This window comes from Leopardus geoffroyi, chromosome B4 (assembly GCF_018350155.1).
Source record: "Leopardus geoffroyi isolate Oge1 chromosome B4, O.geoffroyi_Oge1_pat1.0, whole genome shotgun sequence".
Lineage (NCBI taxonomy): Eukaryota > Metazoa > Chordata > Mammalia > Carnivora > Felidae > Leopardus > Leopardus geoffroyi.
Genome location: NC_059341.1, coordinates 72,368,502 through 72,392,806, shown reverse-complemented (window position 1 = coordinate 72,392,806; position 24,305 = coordinate 72,368,502). Strand labels below are relative to the sequence as shown.

Here is a 24,305-nt window from a genome sequence, read left to right as displayed (position 1 = left end):
CTGGTTTATAAAAGTCTATGGGAATGTTTCATTTAGAGCAATGTGAACAAGGCCTACTCACTTTGAGGTCTAAATCCCACAAAGATTTTCTCAGAGATACTAGACAAATCCTGAGAAAAGCCAGAAGTTTAATGTCCATTGCATAGTATAACTGAATGCCTAGGACTTCCTCAGAGCACCCAGATATTCTGAGAGCTTGGTGGGGAGAAGTTAATATTTCATCTGGGAGACCAACTTCTCACTCTTATTTCTATTTCACTCTGACTCCTAATTAATGTGACAAATGTTTATAGCATAAAGAACTCTTGTAATCATGAGCAGATCCAGATAGGTAATTCTTATCTTTGAAGGAAGGAGAACTTTCATGGATCCATACAGTTTTACCAGAAGTTAAGTCAACAGGCTGCCTGAATACAGATTCTCCAGTTCATGTGTGTATCCCTACTGGGAATGTCAAACGCTGAGAGATAAGTAATGTAGACATAGGATCTGAATCATTGAGTCCTGTGCTCTGTCCTTAAACATTACTCCAAAGAAGATACACATGTGGTCTAGGAGATGTACACTTTATTATTTACGAGGTTTACATTCTTAATCTCTTTGCAAATCCTTGGTGACTAGGTATTCTTTTTGCCTTGGATGAAGACAGACTAGGACTTATGACCAAAGAAGCTAAATGGCCTCTTTGTGTCCCTTCCTTTAACTCAGCAGCAGAATCTTGGATTGCTACATTTTACCACTCAAAGAAAGTACGTCCTAACTAATGAGAGGAAGCACATGCCAGAAAAATTGCGAGAAAGCTTTTCTCCCAATGCCTAGAAAAAGCTGGTCTAACTCATCCATTACAGACCAGGGAATGGCCCCTGAGATTCACAGAGCCAAAGAATAAGCTGAGGTGGAAACAGAAGCATCTAAGGGTACTCAGTCTCACCCATCTTGTTTTTCTCACCTTCTTTGAATCTGGCGGCACATCTCAAAAGGTCTCACTTGCAATAGCTCGGATTTTGGCTCCCTTTCCTAGTCACAGACAAATTCCCCTCACTTACAAACCTACTCTAACACAGCAAGATTTGCAGTGCCTTTGCCCCTGATCCTGGATCCTGACCTGTCCTCAGTAGAGGACACTAAGGCTCTTCCTGAAGACCACTACAGCAAATTCTTAACCATTGGCCAATTCATCACTTGGACTGATTTAGAAATTTTGTGAAAGCTGGGGCATTTCTCCAATACTCTGGCACTTTGGCCAGAGTTTCATAGGAGTCAGTCATTTCCTATTTCATTATCTCATTCTCTAGATGGTGGTTTTCTCCTTAAGAAAACTCTAGGATAGCTGCCTTTTTTTTTTTTTCTTCTTCAGGTTGACAATGAGATGCAACTCTAATTCTAATGTGCTTCCTGTTGTGTAAGATTACTGCTTTTTGTTAAAAGAAAGTTTAGTGTGTCATTTCACAGGTGAAATATTTCTTTACCATTGAAAAGAGTACTGTTTTACAAATTGGGTTGAAGTTTCTTGCCTGCATGGAAGATATTATATGAATTTGAAGTTATAATACCATATATAATTTGATGTCCACATCTCCAAGGGAATGAAGAAAAGCTAGGCTTGAAGTATCTTGAACTACTCAATTTTGAAGTATGAAAGTCATGTATCTGAATTATTTCTAGCATTTTGCAAAGACGGCTGTAGGAACGGAGGAGCTTGTATCGCCGCTAATGTGTGTGCCTGCCCGCAAGGCTTCACCGGGCCCAGCTGTGAAACGGGTAAGACTATCATTCCATCTTCTAGAAAATGAGTTTTTATGCCAATGTACAAAGTAATCCATGAGGAAAATAACGTTTCAAGTTTCAAGTGTCTCTCAAAGCTTGGAACTATTAATAAGGAAGTCCTAGGAGGTAGGACGTGGGAAGTTTCAGTGATGCATATTCACTGGGAGTTTCCCCAAAGTCGTTCTATAGAGGTTTTGCAGCTATTATAACTAGAAGAATATTGAACATTTATAGAAAGGTGTGTGGATTTTATGACTTCATAATTCATTTTACTCGTTTGGAGCCCATTTTTTCTGGGATCTGTATGACTATATTAAAGCATATTATTCAAGTTCATGGCCAACACACTTCCTAGGACATGCTACCTCCTCCATGCACGTGTGAGAATTTTTTAAAAAAAGTTTTTACCTGAATCATTCAATATTCATTCATTGTTGTTTATTTAAAAAGTATTTAAAGTTTCCTACTTTTTAATTATTCCTAATCCAAGTTCATTTTGAACTCAGTCTGCTGGATACTAATACTAGAAACTAATATATATATTAAACATTATTTAATATATATATTAAAACATGCCGTGAAAATACTAACTCTTAACTAAAATCATATCAATAGTAGTTTTGTTGCTTTGGGTAAGTGGGTTCTAATAAGAGATGACCCCAGAATGTCCATGATTCTCCCTAAGAGAAAGCTGCTACCTCTGGTGACTGGTGGTTACTATCTTACATTACTTTCCATAAATCTCATTACAATAGATATGGTGCAATTCCTGCTTCCATTCGACCTGCAGAGTCTGTTTTAATAAAGAAACTGACAGATAAGAATGTGAGACAGAAAATGTTCTGGACCATTTGGGAAGTGAAAAGTTTCCTGAATAGGTCCTACCACTGTGCACAGAAGGATGCCCACAGAAGGGCTTGCGTCACTAGATTGTTTCTTTCTATAAGTAGCTCTCAGTGATGTTCTTCAAACTTCAATGACTAACTATTTGGTTACAAAGGTCTCTAGTAGAAAATGGATAGTGTCCATCTTTGATATGTAGGACTCTTTCATAAGGGGATTATTTCCTAAATCAGAAGTTCCCAAACTTAGTGAGCATGTGACTTACCCATAAGTCTTATCAACTTGTTAAATATGCAGATTTCTGGTAATTAACTAACATAGGATTTACTAGATCAAAATCAGGCACTTCTAGTGCAGTCATTCTACAATGTTTCTATCCCATAGTCTCCACCAGTACACCCAAGCACATCAGGTACTGTGGTCGTCCTGTATATCAACACCTGCGGTGACCATATTTCCTGAATACAGTATTTGGTACTGCTTCTGGTGCAGTTGTGATCAGAAATACTGGCTTTTTCATGGCATTGAAATGGTGTATTATTTTGAAATAAAGGCTGTCCCAGAAAATCTGAGATGAATAATGGCCATGCCAATTCTGTGTATCATTCTTCCACTAGGAAAAAAAAAAGGGTTACATGTGAGATTGTGAAAATCTGGAATGGTATAAGATTGATCTGAGCAATGTAAAATTTAAAACTAGGGAGTTAAATATAACCCAACAGAATATTTAGCTTTCTCTAATTATCTTTGAACTTTCAGTCTATAAGAAGACAATCCCAGACTTAACTCTAAGTAGCTGTCTATAACAGCCAAGGGCTTTGAGAAGGACAAACAGATATGGGTTCAAAATCTAGTCCTACCATTTACTTGTTATGTGACCTTGGGCAAGTTACATTACTTCTCAGTGTCTTATACTATCTATACATCACCTTACTCTTCACAAGTCTCTTACAAGATAGGTATTATATCCATTTAAAAAAATATATTGGGTTCAGAGTGATTAATTTTTTTCCTAAGGCCATAGAGTTAACAGCTGAATACAAAATACAAAGGTCTTTCTAACTGGCAAACCCAGGCTTTTTATCTATATCAATGTGGTTTTTAAATTTCTTCTGAATTAATTCTAATGACAGAAGAGAGAGAATGTCTTCATCCAGAGCCATCCTGAAAAGGCCCACCAAAAGGGTAAATAAAATTTCATCAAAAATTATGTTTTTTTCCTAAAATTCCATTCATTTCTATTCCATAACACGTGAAAACATTTAACTTACCTACTACCCTTGAGTTAAGTTGGTGCTCTAAGACAATGGGTCATGGTTTATCTCTGCCTTCTAGCACCTCTTGGCCCAAGACCATATTTCACTATTTGAGAAGCAAGACGTTCCTGCCTCCTATCTGAGAAATTGTCAGGATAACACTTGTTTCAAAGCATCTGTCCCAGCTATTGCTCCAGGTTATATCCTAACCCCTCACCTTACACCTTACACCATTTTTGTTGATGTAGTTATAAATAGAAGTTGTTCCATTTAAAAAATAACTTTGGAGGAGAACCACATGAAATAATCTGTTCACCCATTTATTCAACATTTATTTAGGATCTTTTATATGCTGAGCACTGAATCTAGAAACAGGATATAGCAGTGAACATAGGTCCTATCTGCATGGAGATTATGATCTAGTTGAGTTAGAGGGACTATAAACAGGAAAATAAATAAATATGTAAAATATTGTCAGGTAGTAGTTGCTATAAAGAAAACTAAAGCAGGGGCACCTGGGTGGCTCAGTCGGTTAAGCGTCTGACTTCGGCTCAGGTCATGATCTCACGGTCCGTGAGTTCGAGCCCCGCGTCGGGCTCTGTGCTGACAGCTCAGAGCCTGGAGCCCGTTTCAGATTCTGCGTCTCCCACTCTCTCTCTGCCCCTCCCCTGTTCATGCTCTGTCTCTCTGTCTCAAAAATAAATAAACATTAAAAAATTTTTCAAAAAAATAAAGAAAACTAAAGCAGATAGTGTAAAATTATTTTTATTACCTATAGACTTTATGTATGATGAGTATTGTTATTATTGGTATTTACTTCATTACTAAAGGTTGCTAACATCAGCTTCTGTACACGTCCCAAAATTTCAGTGATTAATACAAAAAGTGTTTGCTCACTCACATCTGTTTGATATGTCAAATGTGGTGGTGGGGAGAGCTGAGGAGCATTGGGATTGAGCCTGCTTAAGCCAGGGGCCCTGGTTGTTGCCATTTGATGAAGTATGCCCAACACACTGCCTCTAACACCAAAGAGAAGAGGGACCATAGATGTGAAAGCATGGAGAATACACACCCACTGTTACCTCAGACCAGAAGTAACATACATGTCTGTTCCTCTCACATACCACTGGTAAGAACTCATCACATGGACTTGAGGAGTTGAGAAAATGTAGTTCAGCTGAATGTCCAGGAAGATGAAACTGGTCTGTGACCATTAGGCCAGTCTTTTGTCTTAGGTGCTGTCTGGCATTGCTATACTATTTACTCTGAACAATCAAACCATTTTCGACATTGTCTCATCTACTCAGCTGGAAGAACTCTGAGTGACTTCCTTCTTTAATCACTGCCTTCTTTCCACCTCTGGTAGGGATCCTTAACTTGGAATTCCCGGACACCTGCAAGTCTATGGATGGACTTTGGGGGTCCATGAATTCCCTGAATATATGTGCATGTGTACATTTTTCTGCAGAAAGAATTCAGAGCTTTTAAATATTGCAAATGGGTTCTATAATTTCTAAATAGTTATGAACCACTATGGAGAGAATCTTCCATGATTCATAAAGAGAACTAACTGCTATTTGATTCTGTAGAAGGTGATACAAATGTAGATATCCAATACCTTCCAGAGTTTCTTTGGGGACCTTTAATCTCGAGACCCCACACTGAATCCATCATCTCATGACTCTTGCCTTATCTCTTCTATTCCCAAAACCTGGTTCTTCACTTCTAGTCTTTATTTCAGTGAGTGGCCTTACCCACCAAGTTTTGTTGGACAACAAACCAAGAATCACCTCCTCCCCCCATTCCTTTTCACTTTCACATCTAATCAAGTCCTTTTGATTCTCTTTACTAGGATCCTTTTTTTTTTTTTTTCCATTCTCTCTGGTAGTACAGTAGTTTAGGGCTCTGAGGTTTATCTCTCTCCAGTCCATTCTTCACAGAATATCTGAGCACACATCTGATCGTATCACTCCATAGTGAAAAAAAAAAAAAAACACATTAGCATCCTCCGTTGACCTCACATTTCTTAACATGACCTGTATGTCCCTTCAAGATTTGTCTCCTGCTTATCTACCCAGCTTTCACCCTCTTGTCCCTCTGTCTCCTCACCTCATTTACAGCCCCAGGCATTGACTTTCATGGACATAAAGCATGTATCTTGTTCACTTTTGAATCTTCAAAACATAGCATAAGGCCTGCACCTTATTATTCAAGGTGCTCCATGAATATTGGTGAATAAATAAAGACATAAATGAGTGGTCAATTAAATGAGGAGGTAAAAGATGTGCTTGCATCCATATTAGCTGGACTTTATTGAACATTGGTTTAAAGAGGTCTTCAGGGTCATCTGGTCCTAAAGTCTGAGATGGCAGATGAGGTCACTAAGGCACAGAAGGGTGAAGGAACTTATATAAGTTGTTTCATTATAGATACTGATCTGCAATTTAGAACTCAGGTCTTCTGACTCCTAGTCTAGTGTTTCTCTGCTCCTTCCTTCCTTCCCTCCCTCTCCCCTTCCTTCTCTCCTTCCTTCCTTCCTTCCTTCCTTCCTTCCTTCCTTCCTTCCGTCCTTCCTTCCTTCCTTCCTTCCTTCCTTCCTTCCTTCCTTCTTCTTTCCATCCCTCTTATGCCATGCTCTATGTTCAGGAATTTATCCTACTATCATCTCTCACAAGGTCTGGGCTTTTTGTTATGCCCACCCCTTCAACTGCCAAATATTTCTGTTGTCTTTATTGGTGAAGACTGTGGCAGTTTTTCTCTCCCAAGGTAGAGAAAGCATCAGGACTGTCAAGATTTGTAAGTGTAGGAATGGCCTAAAATTTTGGCCTGCTGGAGCTGGACACTGCCTGATAGCTTAGAAAGGGGACTGATTTCCTGGCCCCAGGGGCCCTCTGTTGAGCCCTCACAATGGAATTGCTGAGCATGAAGTAATAGGATTTACTAGTTTCTTGAAAGACAGTCTAAATATGCATGACATTTACCAACCCTCGTTACTATATTGAGGTCTCTCCTGTACCCCCTCCCCTTAATTTATTTATTCTATTTCTGCATCAGTGTATCTTAGTGGAATGGTTGAATCTACTTACCAACTTCACAAAGAGGCTGTTATGTATATCTTCTGAGTAAAATTAATTTTTCATGGCCTTTTTTAGCCACTGTGTAAAATCACCCACATGTACAGCATAACTTCATTTTTAATTAAACATCCTAATATTCCATCAGGTGTTTAACTTGGATTTAGCTGGGTGATTATTTCTTGGATAACTCAATAAAATGTATTAGAAACCTATGTGCTGAGGTTTAACAGCTCTCTCATTGCCATACTGTATTTATTGCACAATCACTAAACCTCAGCAAACATGTGTCTGATGATCTGATTAATATGCAAAGCTGTCTTAGTGTACTGAAAATAAATCTTTCAGTCATGATTTAAAGCATAACTCTAAAAGATGTGAGAGTCTCCTATAAGTAACTGCCAACTTAAATCAAATTAAAACGTTTATAACTGGGAAGAAGTTGGTATCAAATGGCAACGCTAAAAAAAGATATGCTGTGATATCAAAGAAAAGGAGATCAGACGTTTTGGTGATAAATGGCTCTTTTTTTTGGTGTGTAAAATAATGGGTTTCTTAGCCACAGATCAAAACATGAGATGGGATTTTAATTATTTTTAGTGAGTATTTAAATGAATATAAACTCAAGTTGCATTCCTGTTTGTGTAGCTTTTTAATATCTGTAGTTTCAAAATGATAAAAATTAAGCGTGAGGCTTATATGAATGTTGCTTTACTTCAAAGGTGACTATATATTGATTGAGGCTGATTGATTTTTAAAAGTCTACATTATTAATGTTATAGTGTATGTAGTAAAAATCCTTTAATTCATTTATACTAACAAAGTTATTTTGCTAGTAGTAGGTACAGTTAGCATTTATTATTAATGTCAAATTGTGTTATATTTCCTGATATGGTTAAATTAGCACATTTTTCACCATTAACAGAACATATTGATTTAGTTTCATGATCATGTAGCTTTCTTTTAAAGGCATATTTTTCAGAAGCTTACATTATTTTATATCATTTTACGTGCAAAGACAAAAAATTCAGAAGCAAGGGAAAATTCAAAACATTTCTGTTACAGCATACCTTTTTTTTCCCCAAAATGACTCAGAGTGAAATTCTAGAACCAAAACATATATCTTTTTTGTGGGAGAAGAGAATTTTAGTAAAAATTTGGAGATAATACAGTTAATAAGGAAAGAAAAACTTTAGCTACCTTTGCTTTACTAGTAAGGATGATCTTTTTTAGTATTCTTTTGAATGTATTTTGCTCTAACTAAATACAAATTTTACATATATAAATCATTAAATAAACTTTATTGTAATAAAGAAAACCTGGGATGAAGGAAGTTCACCTTCTGATCCTTCACAGTGTCTGTTAAAATCACTTTTTCAGAATTGAATTGCTCAAGGGAAGAGACAAGACACAGAACCAATCATTTAGTGTCTTGTGTAATGTGGGATCCATACCCATGGAGGGATCTGTTAATTTCCCTAAGATAGAATCTCCAGTCATACTTGCTAAGATGCTTCTGGTCTTTAAACTCGGTATCTAATGATAAAGTGATTGTATTGCATTTGATGGATGAATGTGTTTTCATGGACTTTGGATAAATTAGGGATTTAGGTCTCAATGTGACTTTTTCATATCATAAATTTTAAAAAGGATAAAGAAGAAACCAAAGAACTCTCACTGTAGGCTTTTTGACCATGCACTGCTTATGACTTAACTTGAGTACTTAAGGTATACCTTCTTTTTATGTAGGTGATCCTTAATTTTTTTTAAATAACTCTTTAGTTGATTAATATTATCCCAAGCCCTGGTCTTCTTGGAAACATTTAACATAGTGGTCAAGAATATAAAAATTGAAGTTAGAGAGACATCAACCGGCATGAGTCCTAGCTCTACTGTTGACTAGCTGTGTGACCTTTTCTATGTTACTTCATTTTTCTATGCCTTTATTTTCATATGTATGAAATGAAGGATGATAATAATATCTGCCTTGTGGGTTTGTTCTGGAAATTAAGTTGAATAATGCAAGTAAGGCATACCGCATCATTCTGGAATGTGATAAGTAATGAATGATGCCTGATGTGATTGTATTGTACATTGTGAGTAAAATTTTATGTACAGAAATATTTGAAGCTTTTGTACTCCTTTGAGTTAGCTGGAGATACCCTGAGATATTATAAAGTAAGGGTTAAGAAAAAGAAATGATTCTAGTTTTCCTGATTCACTTATAAACCAATTTTAAGTATAGTTTTACTACATTTTAATGCTGTAAAATCTTTAATGTAGCAATTTGCATTCTTTACTTTTACTTAAAATTGCTTTTAGTTCTAATGCAAATCTTAAAAATTCATGTTTTATGGAAATCTAAGTCTTTGTACTATTCAAAAAGTAGTTAAAAGTTCTCAGTGTTAAATCTCAAAGTCATTTTTCCAAGTCCTTCAGGTTAATTGGAAAAAATCTTACTCTTTCCATGTATCAGTCATATATAATAGATAACAATTCTGATGGGGAAATAGTTCAGACTCTTTTATTGTAAGGCCTACTTAATTAACATTGGAAATGAGGACACATCGTGGAGTTTATGTAAGGGGAAAAAATAGCTTTCAAGCTGTTAGAGGGCAGGTCTCCAAGAAAAAAGACTAGTGGAATTATTTTGGAATTTGGAAAAGATCTTCACTTTCACTTTAAAAATATTAATGATTTTTTCAATGGTGTCTTATGAATATATTTATTATATTATATTATGTCCTTGAATTCCTAAAAGCCATTCCCCCCCTTATGTTTTCTTAGTCGAGACAAAGTCATTTTTATATTTTTATTTGCTATAATTCTAAAAATAACTGCATACTTCATTAATATTTTCAACAAGTAGCATATGTATATGGTATAAAATTTAAAAAGACAAAGATCATACAATGAAAAGTAAATTTTCTTTGTACCCTTTTACTAATCATTGCTTCCCCCCACCTTAACAATATATCTTGGGATTCATATTATCATTACATCCTCACTAGACAGAATGATTCAAATAAGAAAACATCTTATAGGAGCCTGCTGTCATTCAAATAGTAGACTTTTAACTTGTAACTCTATGGTTACTAATAAGAACGCATATCTTGAGGACCAGATCTTTCTCTTCCTTTGGGCATCCCTATGTTGGAAATGTTCTGTAAACTAAATTTAATAATTCTGATTTTTTTACCTAGATAAGCTGATGAACTTTTATTGATTACAGGTATAGGGAGGACAGACTTGATATCCTGAAGAAACATTACAATGTGATAAAGACATGATATCTGGGTCTTAGTCTTCTTTCATTCAGAATATATCAAGGATGCAACGTTTAATGATACTCAAATTATTTTTGTTTCTTGCATTCTATTTCTTTCTTCTGTATGTTGTTTCTTCCTTCCTGAAGGACCTATGTTAGTATTCTCTTGTAGTAGATCTGTTAGTGGCAAACTCTCAGTATTGGTCTGAAATGTGCTTTATGCCATTTTTACTCTTAGGTTAGTTAGGTGTTGATTTCTAGATTGTTCTCTCTAGAAGAACTGTGAAGGAAGTATTCCATTGCTTTTCTAGCCTCAGGTTTCTGTTGAGAAGTCTACTGTCAGTTCGATTGTAATCCATTTGAAAAAAAATTTTGCTCTATTTGCTTTTAAGATCCCCCTTTCCTTGGGGTTTGTGGTTTAAATGCTTTGAGCTTAGGGATGAATTTATTTTTACTTATCTTGCTCAAGGATTCTTTAGATTATTGAATTGGAAGAGTCATCTTTTTCATCCATTTTGGAAAACATATAGTCTTTATCTCCTCAAATATTGTTTCTCTCTCATTCTTTTTATTCTTTCCTCCTGGTTTTCCTATTGGATAGATGTTGGCGCTTTTCTTTCTAAGTTTCTTCTACCTCCTTTGGTATTTTCCATCTCTTTATCCCTCAGTGCTGTGCCCTTTGCGATTTCTTCATATCTATTCCCCAGTCTATCAGTTATCTCTTCAGTTTTGTCTAATCCTTTGTTTAGCTGATCCATTGAGTTTTTTTTTTAGTTCAATACCTGCCCTTTTCATTTCTAAGAGTTCTCTTTTTCAGATTTTTAGTACTTCTTCCCTTTGTTCTTATTCTTTTCTTGTGATTTTGATTCCTTCTTTTAAGTCTTTGATAATTTTAAACATGCTTACATTACATTGTAATCTTTATCCATCTGCAGTTGAAGGGGCTCTAAATCTGCCTATTCTTATGCTTGCTGACTCTTGCCCATGATGTAGTATTTCCTAGTGTGATTTATACTTTTGATGTCTGACCTTATCTTCATTGAAGATTTACCTGTGAAACCTGAGGTCTTTTCTCTCCAGAGAAATTTTGCAGGTATGCCAGGAATATTACAACTGATATTTGTATTGGTTTCTTTGCCAAGTGGTATACCACACTAGTGACGTAAATTTGAATTTTAAAACTCTGTAAGAAAACATTTTTTTCTCCCCAGCCAAGTATAGACAAAAATAGAGTGTCTCCCCATATTCTCTTGTGCTAGAGGGCGTTTTATTTGTGTGTGTGTTTCTATCCTACACTCAAACTAAAGAGGAGCCCTTTAAGGATCCTGCTTTGTGCTGAAGTCTTGGACCTTGTATAGGACCAAGTCCTCTCTGCTGTCACTGTGTGAGTCATAAAATCCAAATCTGGTATTCAGCTTCCTCATGGGCTATATAGGAATTTCCATTTTTTTAAATGAGCTAAGTTATGAATTTAATATGATACATTTTTAAGCCATGTGCTTATAGAAAGATTTTTAGGTTATGCAGTTCTCAGTATTGCTGGAATTGGAAAGAAAGTTACATAAGTATGATTTTGTTGATGCTCTTTGGAGCAAAAAATTCTGGTCACTTATAAATCTGCAGACATTGAGGGGAAATTCATGGTGGCACAGTGAAAATGGGTGGAACATGGGAAGAAACAATAGGAAGAGGACCAACTTTATGGAATTTACTAGGAATGGAGCTGGGGATGTGGCTACTTTTTTTTTTAAATGTCTTTATTTATTTATTAGAGATTTTTTAGAGGTGGGGGAGGGACAGAGAGAGAGGGAGACACAGAATTTGAAGCAGGCTCTAGGCTCTGAGCTGTCAGCACAGAGCCTGACATGGGGCTCAAACTCATGAACCAGGAGATCATGACCTGAGCTGAAGTCAGACACTTGACTGAGCCACCCAGGTGCCCCATGGCTACTTCTTTCTCTTCACTAAATTGCTGATGTTTCTGAGAACAGTCTGTACTTCTTTCTAAGGGGTTCTTATCAATGGTCAGTTTCCATTTCTTTCTTCATATAAGCTTTCCGGAAGAAACCATGGAGATACAGGTACAATAAACCCATAACAATCAGCTTTTTTTTTTTTTCCATAGCAATCAGCTTTATCCACTGATAGGTGACTCTCTTCCTTAAGAACTCGCTGTTTTTTGAGAGAATAAAATATATTCTAGGTAATTTTTTTTGGTTTAAATGAAAATGTGGTGCACAGGGATGGAGTTAATCAAATATAGGTTTAGAGTCAAGTCAAAGAAGATGAATCAAATTTGCAAATAACATGAATTGGGAAGGGTAGTTAATAGGACAAAAGACAGAACAAAGATTCGAAGTTATTTTCAGATTTCAGGAACAATGGGAATGAATGAGCACTATGCCATGTAACACACAGGTAAAAATATCTCTTTTAGTTGTCCCTCTTGCAGCTCAAATCAAGCCACACTGCTTCTACCAGTTTTATTTTGAGGTTCTTAATTCTGATCTTTTACATCTTGGGCCTACGTTCATTGTGTCCTTTGCCATTCCCTTGTTTTTCTTCTTTAGTTGGCTTCCCCCACTCCACTTCCTTTTTCCTCCATTCCCTTCCACTGGAGGATGTGTTCCTTGAAAGTAGAGGTGAAACCTACGATTTCTCATTTTTCATAGGGCTTAGCATCACGTTTTTCATTGAGTAGGCAGGCAATAAATATTAATAAAATGTAAGTACACTCTTGCCTTTGGGTTAGAAAAACAATTGCACACAATAGAGAACTTTGATAGTTTCATGATTTCTTTGACTGCTGATTCCAAGTATGAACCCAAAGTATAAGGTGCTAGCTGTAAAAGAAAATGCATATTTAGCCTGTGTTAGTACAGAGTGTACAAAACAATATAAGTAGTAGTCTCCCTGAATTCTGTATACTTATTCCACAATGGAATGTTGTACTCAGTTTGGCCAGAAGATTTTTAGAGGTTATTGGCAAATGGGAGTGTGATCAGGAAAAAATTAGCTGGGAGATGAAAGCTGTAGTGGATATAAGAGGATAGCTGAATAAACCTGAGGTGTTTGACAAAGAAATGAAATAAATAAGAAAACTAAAAGGCGGCATGAAAGGATAAACTAATATGTGGATTTTGGATTAGATTATTATGCGTAGCTCTAGTGTTCAAACCTAGTAAATTTGCCAGTAGGTGAGCTTGAGCTTCAAATAAGAAATAAGCTGATCACAAGAACTGTGTGAAAATGGGATGGACCAGCCTGCATGTTCAAATAGAGTCTAGAGGACCCAGTGTTAGAAGCACGTATGTCCCAAAGGGCTTCCCCACTGGATCTTGATGGCCTTGTTTATGGGGGTAACCTAGGATTCCTATTTCAATTTTTCATAATAGTAGCTACTTTAACTGCATGTCTAAAGGCACTTCTTGTAATCATAAGGAGGCAGTGTAGCTTAATGATTAAGAGTTTGAGAGTGAGCTTAGAAAATGACTGTCTGTGTATAATTCCAGGCTCTGCCACTGACTACCTGTGTGGACTAGGGCAAGTTACTTAATTTTTATGTGTGTCAGTTTCTCTGTTTTAAAATGGAATAATAATACCTGTTTTATTGCATTATTGAGGAGATTACATGAGTTAATATATACAGTTACAGCAGTGGTTCAGTAAATGATAGCTATCATTATGACCTTCCTCCTAATCCCTACAATAACCCTCCAAAGTAGTCATTATTACCTGATGAGGAAACTGAGATTCAAAAAGATTAAATAATTGGCCCTGGGCCACATAGCCAGTGATGTGAGAGAAAAGGAATCATGCCCAGGGCTGATGAATTAATCTGTGCACTTTCTGTTCTGATATTTGGCCTTCACCACACCATACAGATGATTGAATGCCTCTGAAATGGCAGCAAACTTTATGGAATAAAAGTGCCAAATTATCCAAATTAAACATTTATTAAGCTCCTGTGCACGCACAGCACAACGTGACATGTGTATGGAGATGCAGAAAGTAAGAAGAGGTTCTTTTCTCTTGGGAGTTTATATCTCTGTCTAATGCACAGGGGAGCATCTTATCTAAATAACAAGGAAAGAACAGGTGGGTTCAAAAATAATAGTAATACCTTTTAAGTGATTGCTAACTACTAATCTTGTCTGGCATGGCAACCCTAGATGAAATTGCTCATCAGAAGAATGAATTCTGGAGCTGTAAATACGAGTAGCTGTAATTTACAGGGGAAAGGCTGCCCAATAAACTCATACTGGTGGGACCTGGGAGGCAAGCAAACAGCTGATTAAACGTGTGAAAAGTATACTCTCAAGTGTTAGACAGGGTTTTCGTTGCTGATTTTCTCAATATTCATGTCTGAAGTTGATTATAAGGCTGAGTAAGAATGAACTTGGACCTCTAGTTTAATAGAAAGCCTGAACAAAACAAGTTAAAGGAATTCTCTGATATTCTTAGTCTTTTAAGATGTGTTACTCTTTCTCGTCCTTCTTAGATGAGGTGTGTTTTCATTTGCTTTGAGCAACTTTTAAAATATAAATCACTCACTCCAGCATGTTTTTTTCCTTCAGATTTTAGAAGGCCCAACTCTAGTCTTAAAATTAACCTTACCTTTGTCCTTTTTACATAGAGCTGAGTTTCTTCTTACTACTTATCATTCTTTTTACCGATGTTTCATTTAAGGAAAATAAAAGCAGCTGACTGCAATTTTTTTTTACTTGAAAATCAATCAGTACAATGGACTCTGTAAACATGACAACTTATTATTCGTTATGATCTTCTTAGTTTTGACCATTCATAACCAAAAGAAATTAATTAAAACATAGATGCCTATAAACAGTACTGAAGAAGCAAGAATCAAGAGTAAATTTCATAGTGCAGGAGGCAAAGCTTTTATTCAAAGAACGACGGGAAGGGGATGCTTTCCATAAATCATAAAACTTAATTAAAAACCAAAGAGCACTGAATCAGTTACACAGATAATTTTGTACCCTACATGGCATGAGAGGCAAGATTTAGTAAGTGTCTAAAATCAATTAGATTAGAAATCAATCAGCTAATTTTAGTAGGAGCAAAATGGGGTTATAAGATTTTGTTAGAATTATTAGTAAATTTGTAATATATTATTTGAGATATGGATCTTCAAGTTTACATTCTTGAAAGGTAAATACTGGCATACCCCATTTTATTGTGCTTTGCCTTATTGCACTTCACAGATAGGGTTTTTTTTTTTTTTTTTTTTTTTACAAATTGAAGGTTTGCAGCTACCCTGTGTTAAGCAAGTGTATCGGCACCATTGTTCCAACAGCATTTCATCACTTTGTGGTAAATTGTATCATATTTTGGTAATTCTCATGCTATTCCAAGCTTTATCACAATTATTATGTTTGTTAGGGTGATCTGTGATTAATGATGTTTGATGCTACTATTTTAATTGTTTTGGGCCACCATGAACCTCCCCCATACAAAACAGCGAAATTAGCTGATAAATGTGTGTGTTCTGAATGCTTCACTGACCTACTATTCCCCAATCTCTCTCCCTCTCCTTCGGCCTCCCCATTCCCTGAGACACGACAATATTGCAGCTAGGCTAATTAATAATCCTACAATGGTGTCTTAGGTGTTCAAGTGAAAGAGTCACATCTCTCTCACTTTAAATCAAATGCTAGAAATGATTATAGAAGTGAGGAAGGCATATCAAAAACCAAGATAGATTGAAAGTTAAGCCCCTTGTGCCAAATAGTCAAGTTGTGAAAGCAAAGGAAAAGTTCTTGAAGGAAATTAGAAGCACTACTCTAGTGAACACATGATTGATAAAAAAGCAGAACAGCCTTTCTGCTGATATGGAGAAAGTTTTAGTGGTCTGGATAGATCATAACATAAATGTAAAAGTGCAAAATAAAGCAGCATGTGCTGATATATAAACTGCAACAAGTTATCCAGAAGATCTGGTTAAGGTAATTAATGAAGATGGCCACACTGTACAGATTTGTAACATTGAGGAAACAGCCTTTTATTGGAAGAAGATGCCATCTGAGACTTTCATAGCTAGAGAGGAGAAGTCAATGCCTGGCTTCAAAGGTCAGACTGACTTACTAGCAGCTAATGTAGCTGGTCACTTTTAGTTGAAGCCAGTGCTCATTTACCGTTCCAAAAATCCCAGGGCCCTTAAGAATTACATTAAATCTACTCTGCCTGTACTCTGTAAATGAAACAATGCCTGGATGATAGCACATCTGTTTACAATATAGTTTATAGAATTTTTCTTTCTTTATGAAATATTTTAAGTCCACTGTTAAGACATACAAATAAGGATAAAAATCCTCTCAAAATGTTGCTTCTCATTGACAATTCACCTAGTCATGCAAGAGCTCTAGTAAAGGTGTACAATGAGGTTAATGTGGTTTTCACCCCTGCTAACACAGAACCCATTCTGCAACCCATGGATCAAGGAGTGATTCTGACTTTCAAGTCTTCTTGTTTAAGAAATACATTTTGCAAGGCTATAGCTGCCATAGATAGTGATTCTTCTGATGGATCTGCACCAAGTACATCAAAAACTTTATGGAAAAGATTCATAATTCTAGGTGCCATTAAGAGCATTTGTAATTCATGGAAAGAGGTCAGAATTTCAACATGAATAAGATTTTGGAAGAAGTTGATTTCAGTGCTCAAGGATGACTTTGAGGGGTTCAAGACTTCAGTGGAGAAAGTCACTGCAGATGTGGTGGAAATAACAAGAGAACTAGAATTACAAGTGAAGCCTGAAGATGTGACTGAATTGCTGCTATCTCATGATAAAACCTGAATGGAGGAGGAGTTGGTTCTTACGCATGAGCAAAGAAAGTGGTTTCTTGAGATGGAGTCTACTCCTAGTGAGGATGCTGTGAAGATTGTTGAAATGATAACAAAGGATTTAGAGTATTACTTAAACTTAGTTGACAAAGTAGCAGCAGAGTTTGAGAGGATCGACTCCCAATTTTGAAAGAGTTTCTACTGTGGATAAGATGCCATCAAACCACATCACATGCTATAGAGAAATCGTTCATGAAAGAGTCAATCGGTATGGCAAACTTGATTGTTGTCTTATTTTAAGAAATTGCCACAGCCATCCCAACCTTTAGCCACCACACACGGATCAGTCAGCAGCCATCAGCATCAAGGCAAGACCCTTCTCCAGCAAAAAGATTGAGACTTGCTGAAAGCTCAGATGGTTAGCATTTTTTAGCAATAAAATAGTTTGTTATGTACATTGTTTTTTAAGACATCATGCTGTTGCACACTTAAGACTACAGTATAGTGTAAACAAACTTTTATATCCACTGGAAACCAAAAAGTTCACTTGACTTACTCTATTATGGTATCCACTTTACTGTAGTAGTCTGGAACCAAGTCTGCAGTATGTCCAAGGTATGCCTATGTAACATATGTTGTACATTTTTGTACTACACTTGTACTCATTCGCTGTAATATGTTTTTCCAGAAAAGGATATATATATATATATCCTTTTCTTTTTTAATCCAATTAACCACAAATAGGAAACCCAATCGTGGGGTTGGGGGTGGGGGCGAGGCTGAGACAAATAATGGCTACCTCCTACCTGGCAGAACAGGGGGAAAATGTGGCCCCTACATCCTTGATGGTCAGTACAGGCCCCCCACCCTTTCCCTCTGCTTCAGCATCCCAGGGGCAGGGCCCTACCTTCCCTGGGACTGGGGTGTACTCATTCACTTTAGACCTTACCCTCCACTGGAATGGCTTTCTTCCAAATCACATGGAACTTCTTAATCACAAAGTATTCAGATTTCTTGAACTTTGTGCAACATTTGATACTATTAACCAAATTCTTTTCAGCAACACTCTTTTCCTTTGATTTCTTTGACATGACATTTTCTTCCAGAGTGTAGTATCAACCTCATGTAGTAGGTGTTTTGACTCACATTTGGGGAGGAAAAGATAGAGAAGCAAGTGAATTGTCCATGTGGCATAGCTATCAAATGAAGAGGTTAGAGTTAAACCCAGGGCTCTGTAAATCCAAAGTCCATGTGCAAAACACTGCTCTCTATCCCCAGCATGTCAGCCCCTATATAGTTGAGCTTCTACTGCTGTTACTTTTCTGCCTGAGGGCCTTTGTTTGTATTTCTTCTTTCTCTCCTTCTCCTTTCCCCCCTTTCCCCCCACTCCTCCTCCTTCTTAGCTCCTGAATGTGAAGATTAAATTTCCCACTTGATTATCTCTTTTCTTTCTTAATACTATCTCTTAAGTGGAGCTCAGCCACCCCCAAGTCTTCAAAAGGAGTCATCCTGTCCAGACACCTGCACAGCTTAACTCCCACATCCGAAGGATCTGCTATATACTTCCATTTGGACATTTTGCACTATAGTCTGCTTGTATTACCTGCATCCTGGATGCTTTCCTTTCACCTAGGCATGACAGACCACCTAGGTTGGTCTCACCTAGGCATGACACACCTAGGCATGACAGACCACCATCTGTCTGTTGGAATCACCTAGGCATGACAGACCACCATCTCCTGTCGTTTCCTTCGTTTCCATCAAAGCAACACCAATACAAATAGTGTGTAGTTGAATTTTGACCACATTTTTGAGGATAATGGAGGGGAGGGGCCTAAAGAAGAACAAAGCAGAGGCAAAAAATTAAAATGAAATAGAGTTCCCGTTTTTCAAAAACTGCTTTGGCTATTTCTTGACAGAGTCAGAGGCAGATATTCCATTAAGCTAATGAAGATAAGCTTCTGCTATATTCATCTGACCCTGCTTTTTCCCTCAAAAACATTGGGAGGAGGTGTAGCAATGTGCTCACTTGGTCATATTTTTTGTAAAATTTACAGTAGTTATATATTTTGGTAATGTCTTTTGCCTGAAGGGGTCCTCAAAATTATATTGGCTTCTAGTCCCACAGATCCACTCCTGCACAGAGTTAATTCTTACCGAGCAAGATATCTCCCACCTTAAAGCCCTGGTATCCTTCCATTCTCTCTACACTCTTCTTTTTCCTAAGACTCTTCTTCTCTCTTTGTAGCTCTCAATTTGAGACCTTTAAATTTCTCCCTCTCTCCTCCCACTCATCCCCTCCCCTTACTTCCCCACCCCCTCATGTTCTGGAAGGAGGGAGAAGGAATATCAGTTCTCATACCCGTATTTTCCAAAACCAAGACCTGTTTCTCTATTATAACACATGCTACTCTCCTGTTGTGTAAAAATGAGTTCAATTATTATTTTGAATTGCCTTTTAAAATTTCCTGACACATCAGCTGGTCATTATTGAAAACTTACCATATGCTAAACATGGTGCTAATTGCTTTACATTTATTAACTCATTTTAATCATAAAAATGACACTCTGAGGTGGTTATAATTATTTCCAATCAAAAACCAGTGCTTAATGAGGTTAAATAATGTGTCCAAGTTCACATGGTAGGCATATGGTAGGCTCTCAATTTAGACAGTGATATCTGAGCCCAGATGTGCACTTGTAACCCCTTCTCCCTTTTACCACCCAGATATCACTCTTCTGTGAAACTCTTCTCGTTTTGTCCAACTAGAGATATTCTTGCTTTCCTCTCAACGACCGTGTTTGTGCCAGCTTTACTCTACTTCTCTCAAATTATCTTATATTGTTATTACTCTGAAAACACAAAAACATAATCTTAAACTCTTTTGGAGTTTTGTTCAATGCTTCATGGAAATCAATCCAGTAATTTATGGAATGGCTAAAAAATAATTTGGGTTATATCTAGATAAAGGGAATAACTATCATGAAATTCGTAAGTGGGCTACTTAAAAAATTCTGCTGAAAGGGAAACCATTTGATATCTTGAACAGGGGATATTACCTATATGGCCTTTATCTCTTAATTGATGAACCTGGGCTGCATTATGGAAATGTATACTTGTGTTCTGTTACTCACAGAGACTCAAAAATGCACTGTGTCCTCTTTCCTGATGGGTGATATTGGTGATAAGAAGAAGGCATCTGCTGGAAGAAAGCAGGTGTTCTTAGTTGTTAGGAGAAGTAACCATAAGCCTAATGAATGACTTAGTAATGATAGTTCTCACCTGATTCTGGGAAATTTGCCTACTGACACACACAAAAAGGAATAAATCAGTACTGACTTATAGACTGGACTAGGGCGAGTATATTTAAAATTATTAGTTATCAGTTGTGTGGGCTTTTATATGACTCCGATTGGGGAGTGTGAAGGACAGGAGGCAGGGAAATTTTCTCAGATGGAATGGGAATAGGAACAAAGTGAGAATGAAACTGGGCACTGATCATCTGAGTGACTGAGGTAAATATTCAGTAGGAACAAGTATGGTATGTAGTGGATGGGGGCAATTTAGCAATTTCCAGCATAAGAATGGGTCTGTGCAAACTTTCTGTCAGGAGAATTTAAATAGACATTCTGATGAAGAGATTGTGGTTTGCTTTTGTTATCACAAGATCAGCAAGAGTACTTAAGAGTAACCTTAAAGGATGTACTTTTAGTATGCATTGCTTAAAAGCAGTGCTTCTTTGAGCTTGGAAAGATTGCCTGGAGCAAGCTTTTTATCCTTGCCATTTAATTTAAATGCCATAACAGGTGTATCGTGGAGTCCAACAGTTCTTTTCCCACTGAACTGCGAGGAATGGGCATACCCTGTATAGAAGGTTAGCCCTCAGAAAGAGTTTTTAAAATGTAGGCAGACCAACGTGGTCAAAAGTGTAAGCTTTGGAATCAGGATGCTGGAGTTCACTTTCCCGGTTTTAGTGCTTATGGGATCTGTGGGACTTGAGTGAGGGACTCCAGTTTCTTTACTTCTCCCAGTTTTATTGAGAAATAATTGGCTTATATCGTTGTGTGAGTTTAAGGTGTACAACATGATGGCTTGATTTACATATATTTTGAAATGATTACCATAGTATGTTCAGCTAACATTCATCTCACATAGATACAAGAAAAAAAGAAAGAAGAAAAGAATAAGGGGGAAAGGCAAAGATTTTTGCCTTGGGATGAGATCTCTCGGGATTTACTCTCTTAACCACTTTCCTGTGTATCATACAGAGGAGTTAGCTATAGTCATCATGTGGTACAGTGCATCCCTGGCACTTATTAATCTTATAGCTAGAAGTTTGTACCTTTTTGACCACCTGCCTCAATTTCCCCTCCTCGCTCACACTACCTCTGGCAACCATAAGTCTGATCCCTTTTTCCATGAGCTTGTTTTTGTTTCAACTCAACATACAAGTGAGATCATACCTACAGTGTTTGTCTTTCTATGTCTGACTTATTTTACTTAGCATAATGCCTTCAAGGATTGTTGCAAGTGGTAGGATTTCCTCATTTTCATGGCTAAATAATATTCCTGTGGGGGGTGTGTGGGTGTGTCACATCATTTTCATCTATTCATCCATTACGATTCTATCTTTCTCAATCTCTGTTTCCTTCTCTGTGAAAAAGAGTTAATAAGGGTACCCCATACAGGAGTATGAGTGTTAAATGAGCTGACTCATGTAAAGCACCTAGCACAATGGGTGGTATATACTAAGTGCTAAATACATGTTAAATTGTACTATTAAAATACTGAATGAAAGCATAGAGACAGAAAGTTGTTTAGATGCTACCAGAGAGTAAGAGGAGGGGGAATGTGAAGTTAGTGCATAATGGATACAGAATCTGTGTTCGGAGTGATGAAACATTCTGGAAATAGATAGTGGTCCTAGTTACACACATTGTGGACACAATGCCACTGAATTGCGTATTTAAAAATGGTTAAAATGGAGGGCCGCCTGGGTGGCTCAGTTGGTTGAGCGTCTGACTTTGGCTCAGGTCATCATCTCACAGCTTGTGCGTTTGAGCCCTGTGACAGCTCTGTGATGGCTGACAGCTCAGAACCCAGAGTCTGATTCAGATTCTGTGTCTCCATTTCTCTCTGCCCCTTCCCCGTTTGCATTCAGTCACTCTCTCTCTCTCTCTATCAAAAATAAGTAAACGTTTAAAAAATGGTTAAAATGAAAAAGTTGATAACATATATATAGCGCCACAATAAAACAAAAGAAATCAAGCTTATAAATGATGACTGTCACTTAGGCTAAAATCCTTCTTTTTTTGTTTTTGTTTTTTTTTGTTTGTTTGTTTGTTTGTTTGTTTGTTTTGTTATTCCTAATGCCAGGAAACACATATACATAATCTGGTGTCCTATTGTCCAAAAGGGAAGATCCCTGAAGTAGGGTACCCTGCAAGATGTCTGTTAATGAGGCTAAGAACTTATCTGGGAAGTCTTTGGGGCCCCTAGAGTACAGGGCCAGGAGCGAGATGCTTGCATCTACAGATCCCTACAGCCTCAGCAGTGGAGTTGGTTTGGCAGTGTTTTCCTGATGCCTCAGTACACTCCAGAGAGGACGGACAAGGCTTTATGAGACTAACTCAGCCACGGAGCTTATCAGGCACCACCAGACATGCCCAGATACTTTACTTTCCACTTCATCTAGGTCAAGCAATCAAACACATGGATTCAAATTTTAAACTAACTCTTACAGCAATCATAAACATAACAATCATGAAATTTATGGTTGTTATGATATGACAATCATAAAAATGTTTTACCATTTTAGATCCAGAGTGTTCTACTAATTTAGCAGTAGAGTGGTGACCATCAAGGGGGCTCATTATATGGTACATAAAAGCCAAGTAAAACTAGACCTAGTCAAGACCCTGAGATTCCTTGCAACTACTTGATGGATTTTTGAAAATCTAGAGCTATTAAATAAATACCGCTCTTTTGCTACCTCAGAATTATTTAAAAATAAAATCTGGTCCTTACTGGAATCACAGGGTTAGATGATATGACTGTTAAAGTTCTTTTGACTCTGATTCCATGAATCATACCCACCCATATCACCAGTCATGAAAAGAGGTATCATCTTAAATCATTCCCCTTACCAAACTATGAAAACATATATAAAATATGTGATAATTTTATAATGTAATCTGAATTTAATGGATTTAAATGATTGTGAAACTTTTTATTTTTAAGCTGCTATTGTTTATCAGTAATAATCATGCATAATCTCATTTCATTCTAACTAGGGGTAACCATATAAGTAACTTTATATTTAAAATGTTTAAATATATATAAATATGAAATGTTTAAGGCAGCATATCATTCTACAACTAGTGTTTTAGATTAGGGATAGTTGTTAATTTTTATTGCATGTGAGGTGGTTAATGCTTTTAGTCATTTCACACATGTGCGCTGAGCTCCTACTTTCTATAGGGCGCTGTTCTAGGTACTTTGTGCAAGGCACTGTGCTGGGAATACAGTGGGGAAGAAATTGGGTAACATCCTTACTCTCCAAGGGGGTTGCTATTCCAACTCCCCTAAACAATAACCCTTATATCCTAGTAATTTAGATGCTAACATGTAGCACAAAATGGGAAAAAATCAGCTATGGAAATACGTCAGTTATGGTACTTGACATAGAAAGTCTATAAAATAATTTTTATTATCCCTATATCATAAGAAAGGAAGTTGCCTTAGGACACATGCAGGACAAGTTAAAGTGTAGAGTTGGTTGTAGTAGTTGTTTGGTAAATTCTATATAATTATTTTAAGTATCTTAGCAAAATGTGGGATAAATTTGTTAGATGGGTACATAGATAATACTACCCTGTGCAGAGCCCAGGAGAATGAGAATTCATTCTACAAAATGAACAGCAGTAGAAGAAACACTCTTTTTAAGAAATTATATACCTCTATCTAGTCTCTCTTCCAAAACCATTGCTTCTGCCTCACTCACTAGAGCAGTGGTTTTCAACCAGAGGTAATTTTCCCCCATGGAACATATGGCAGTGTCAGGCAACATTTTTGGTAGTTTTAACTGGGAAAGTGAGAGTGCTGCTGTTACCTAGTAGCTAAAGGCCTGGGATGCTGTCCATCATGCTACGAGGAATAGGAAAAGCCCAATAGCAAAGAATTACTGGACTCAAGGTTTAAAAACCCTGCATTAGAGGTAACAACTGTTAGCTTTTTAGTACATAAACTTCTAGGTCTTTTTCAATGTATTAATACACCCAGGAACATACACACTC

General features: G+C 36.9%; 1 protein-coding gene across 3 annotated transcripts in view; it reads left to right on the top strand.

Moving 5' to 3' along the window:
- NELL2 (neural EGFL like 2) overlaps positions 1 to 24,305 on the top strand; it is a 329,888-nt gene that overhangs the window by 235,276 nt on the left and 70,307 nt on the right. For all 3 annotated transcript variants that reach the window (XM_045462596.1, XM_045462598.1, XM_045462597.1), the window contains one exon: positions 1,666 to 1,761. In XM_045462596.1, the coding sequence (XP_045318552.1) occupies positions 1,666 to 1,761 (96 nt within the window). The remainder of the gene's footprint in view (positions 1 to 1,665; positions 1,762 to 24,305) is intronic.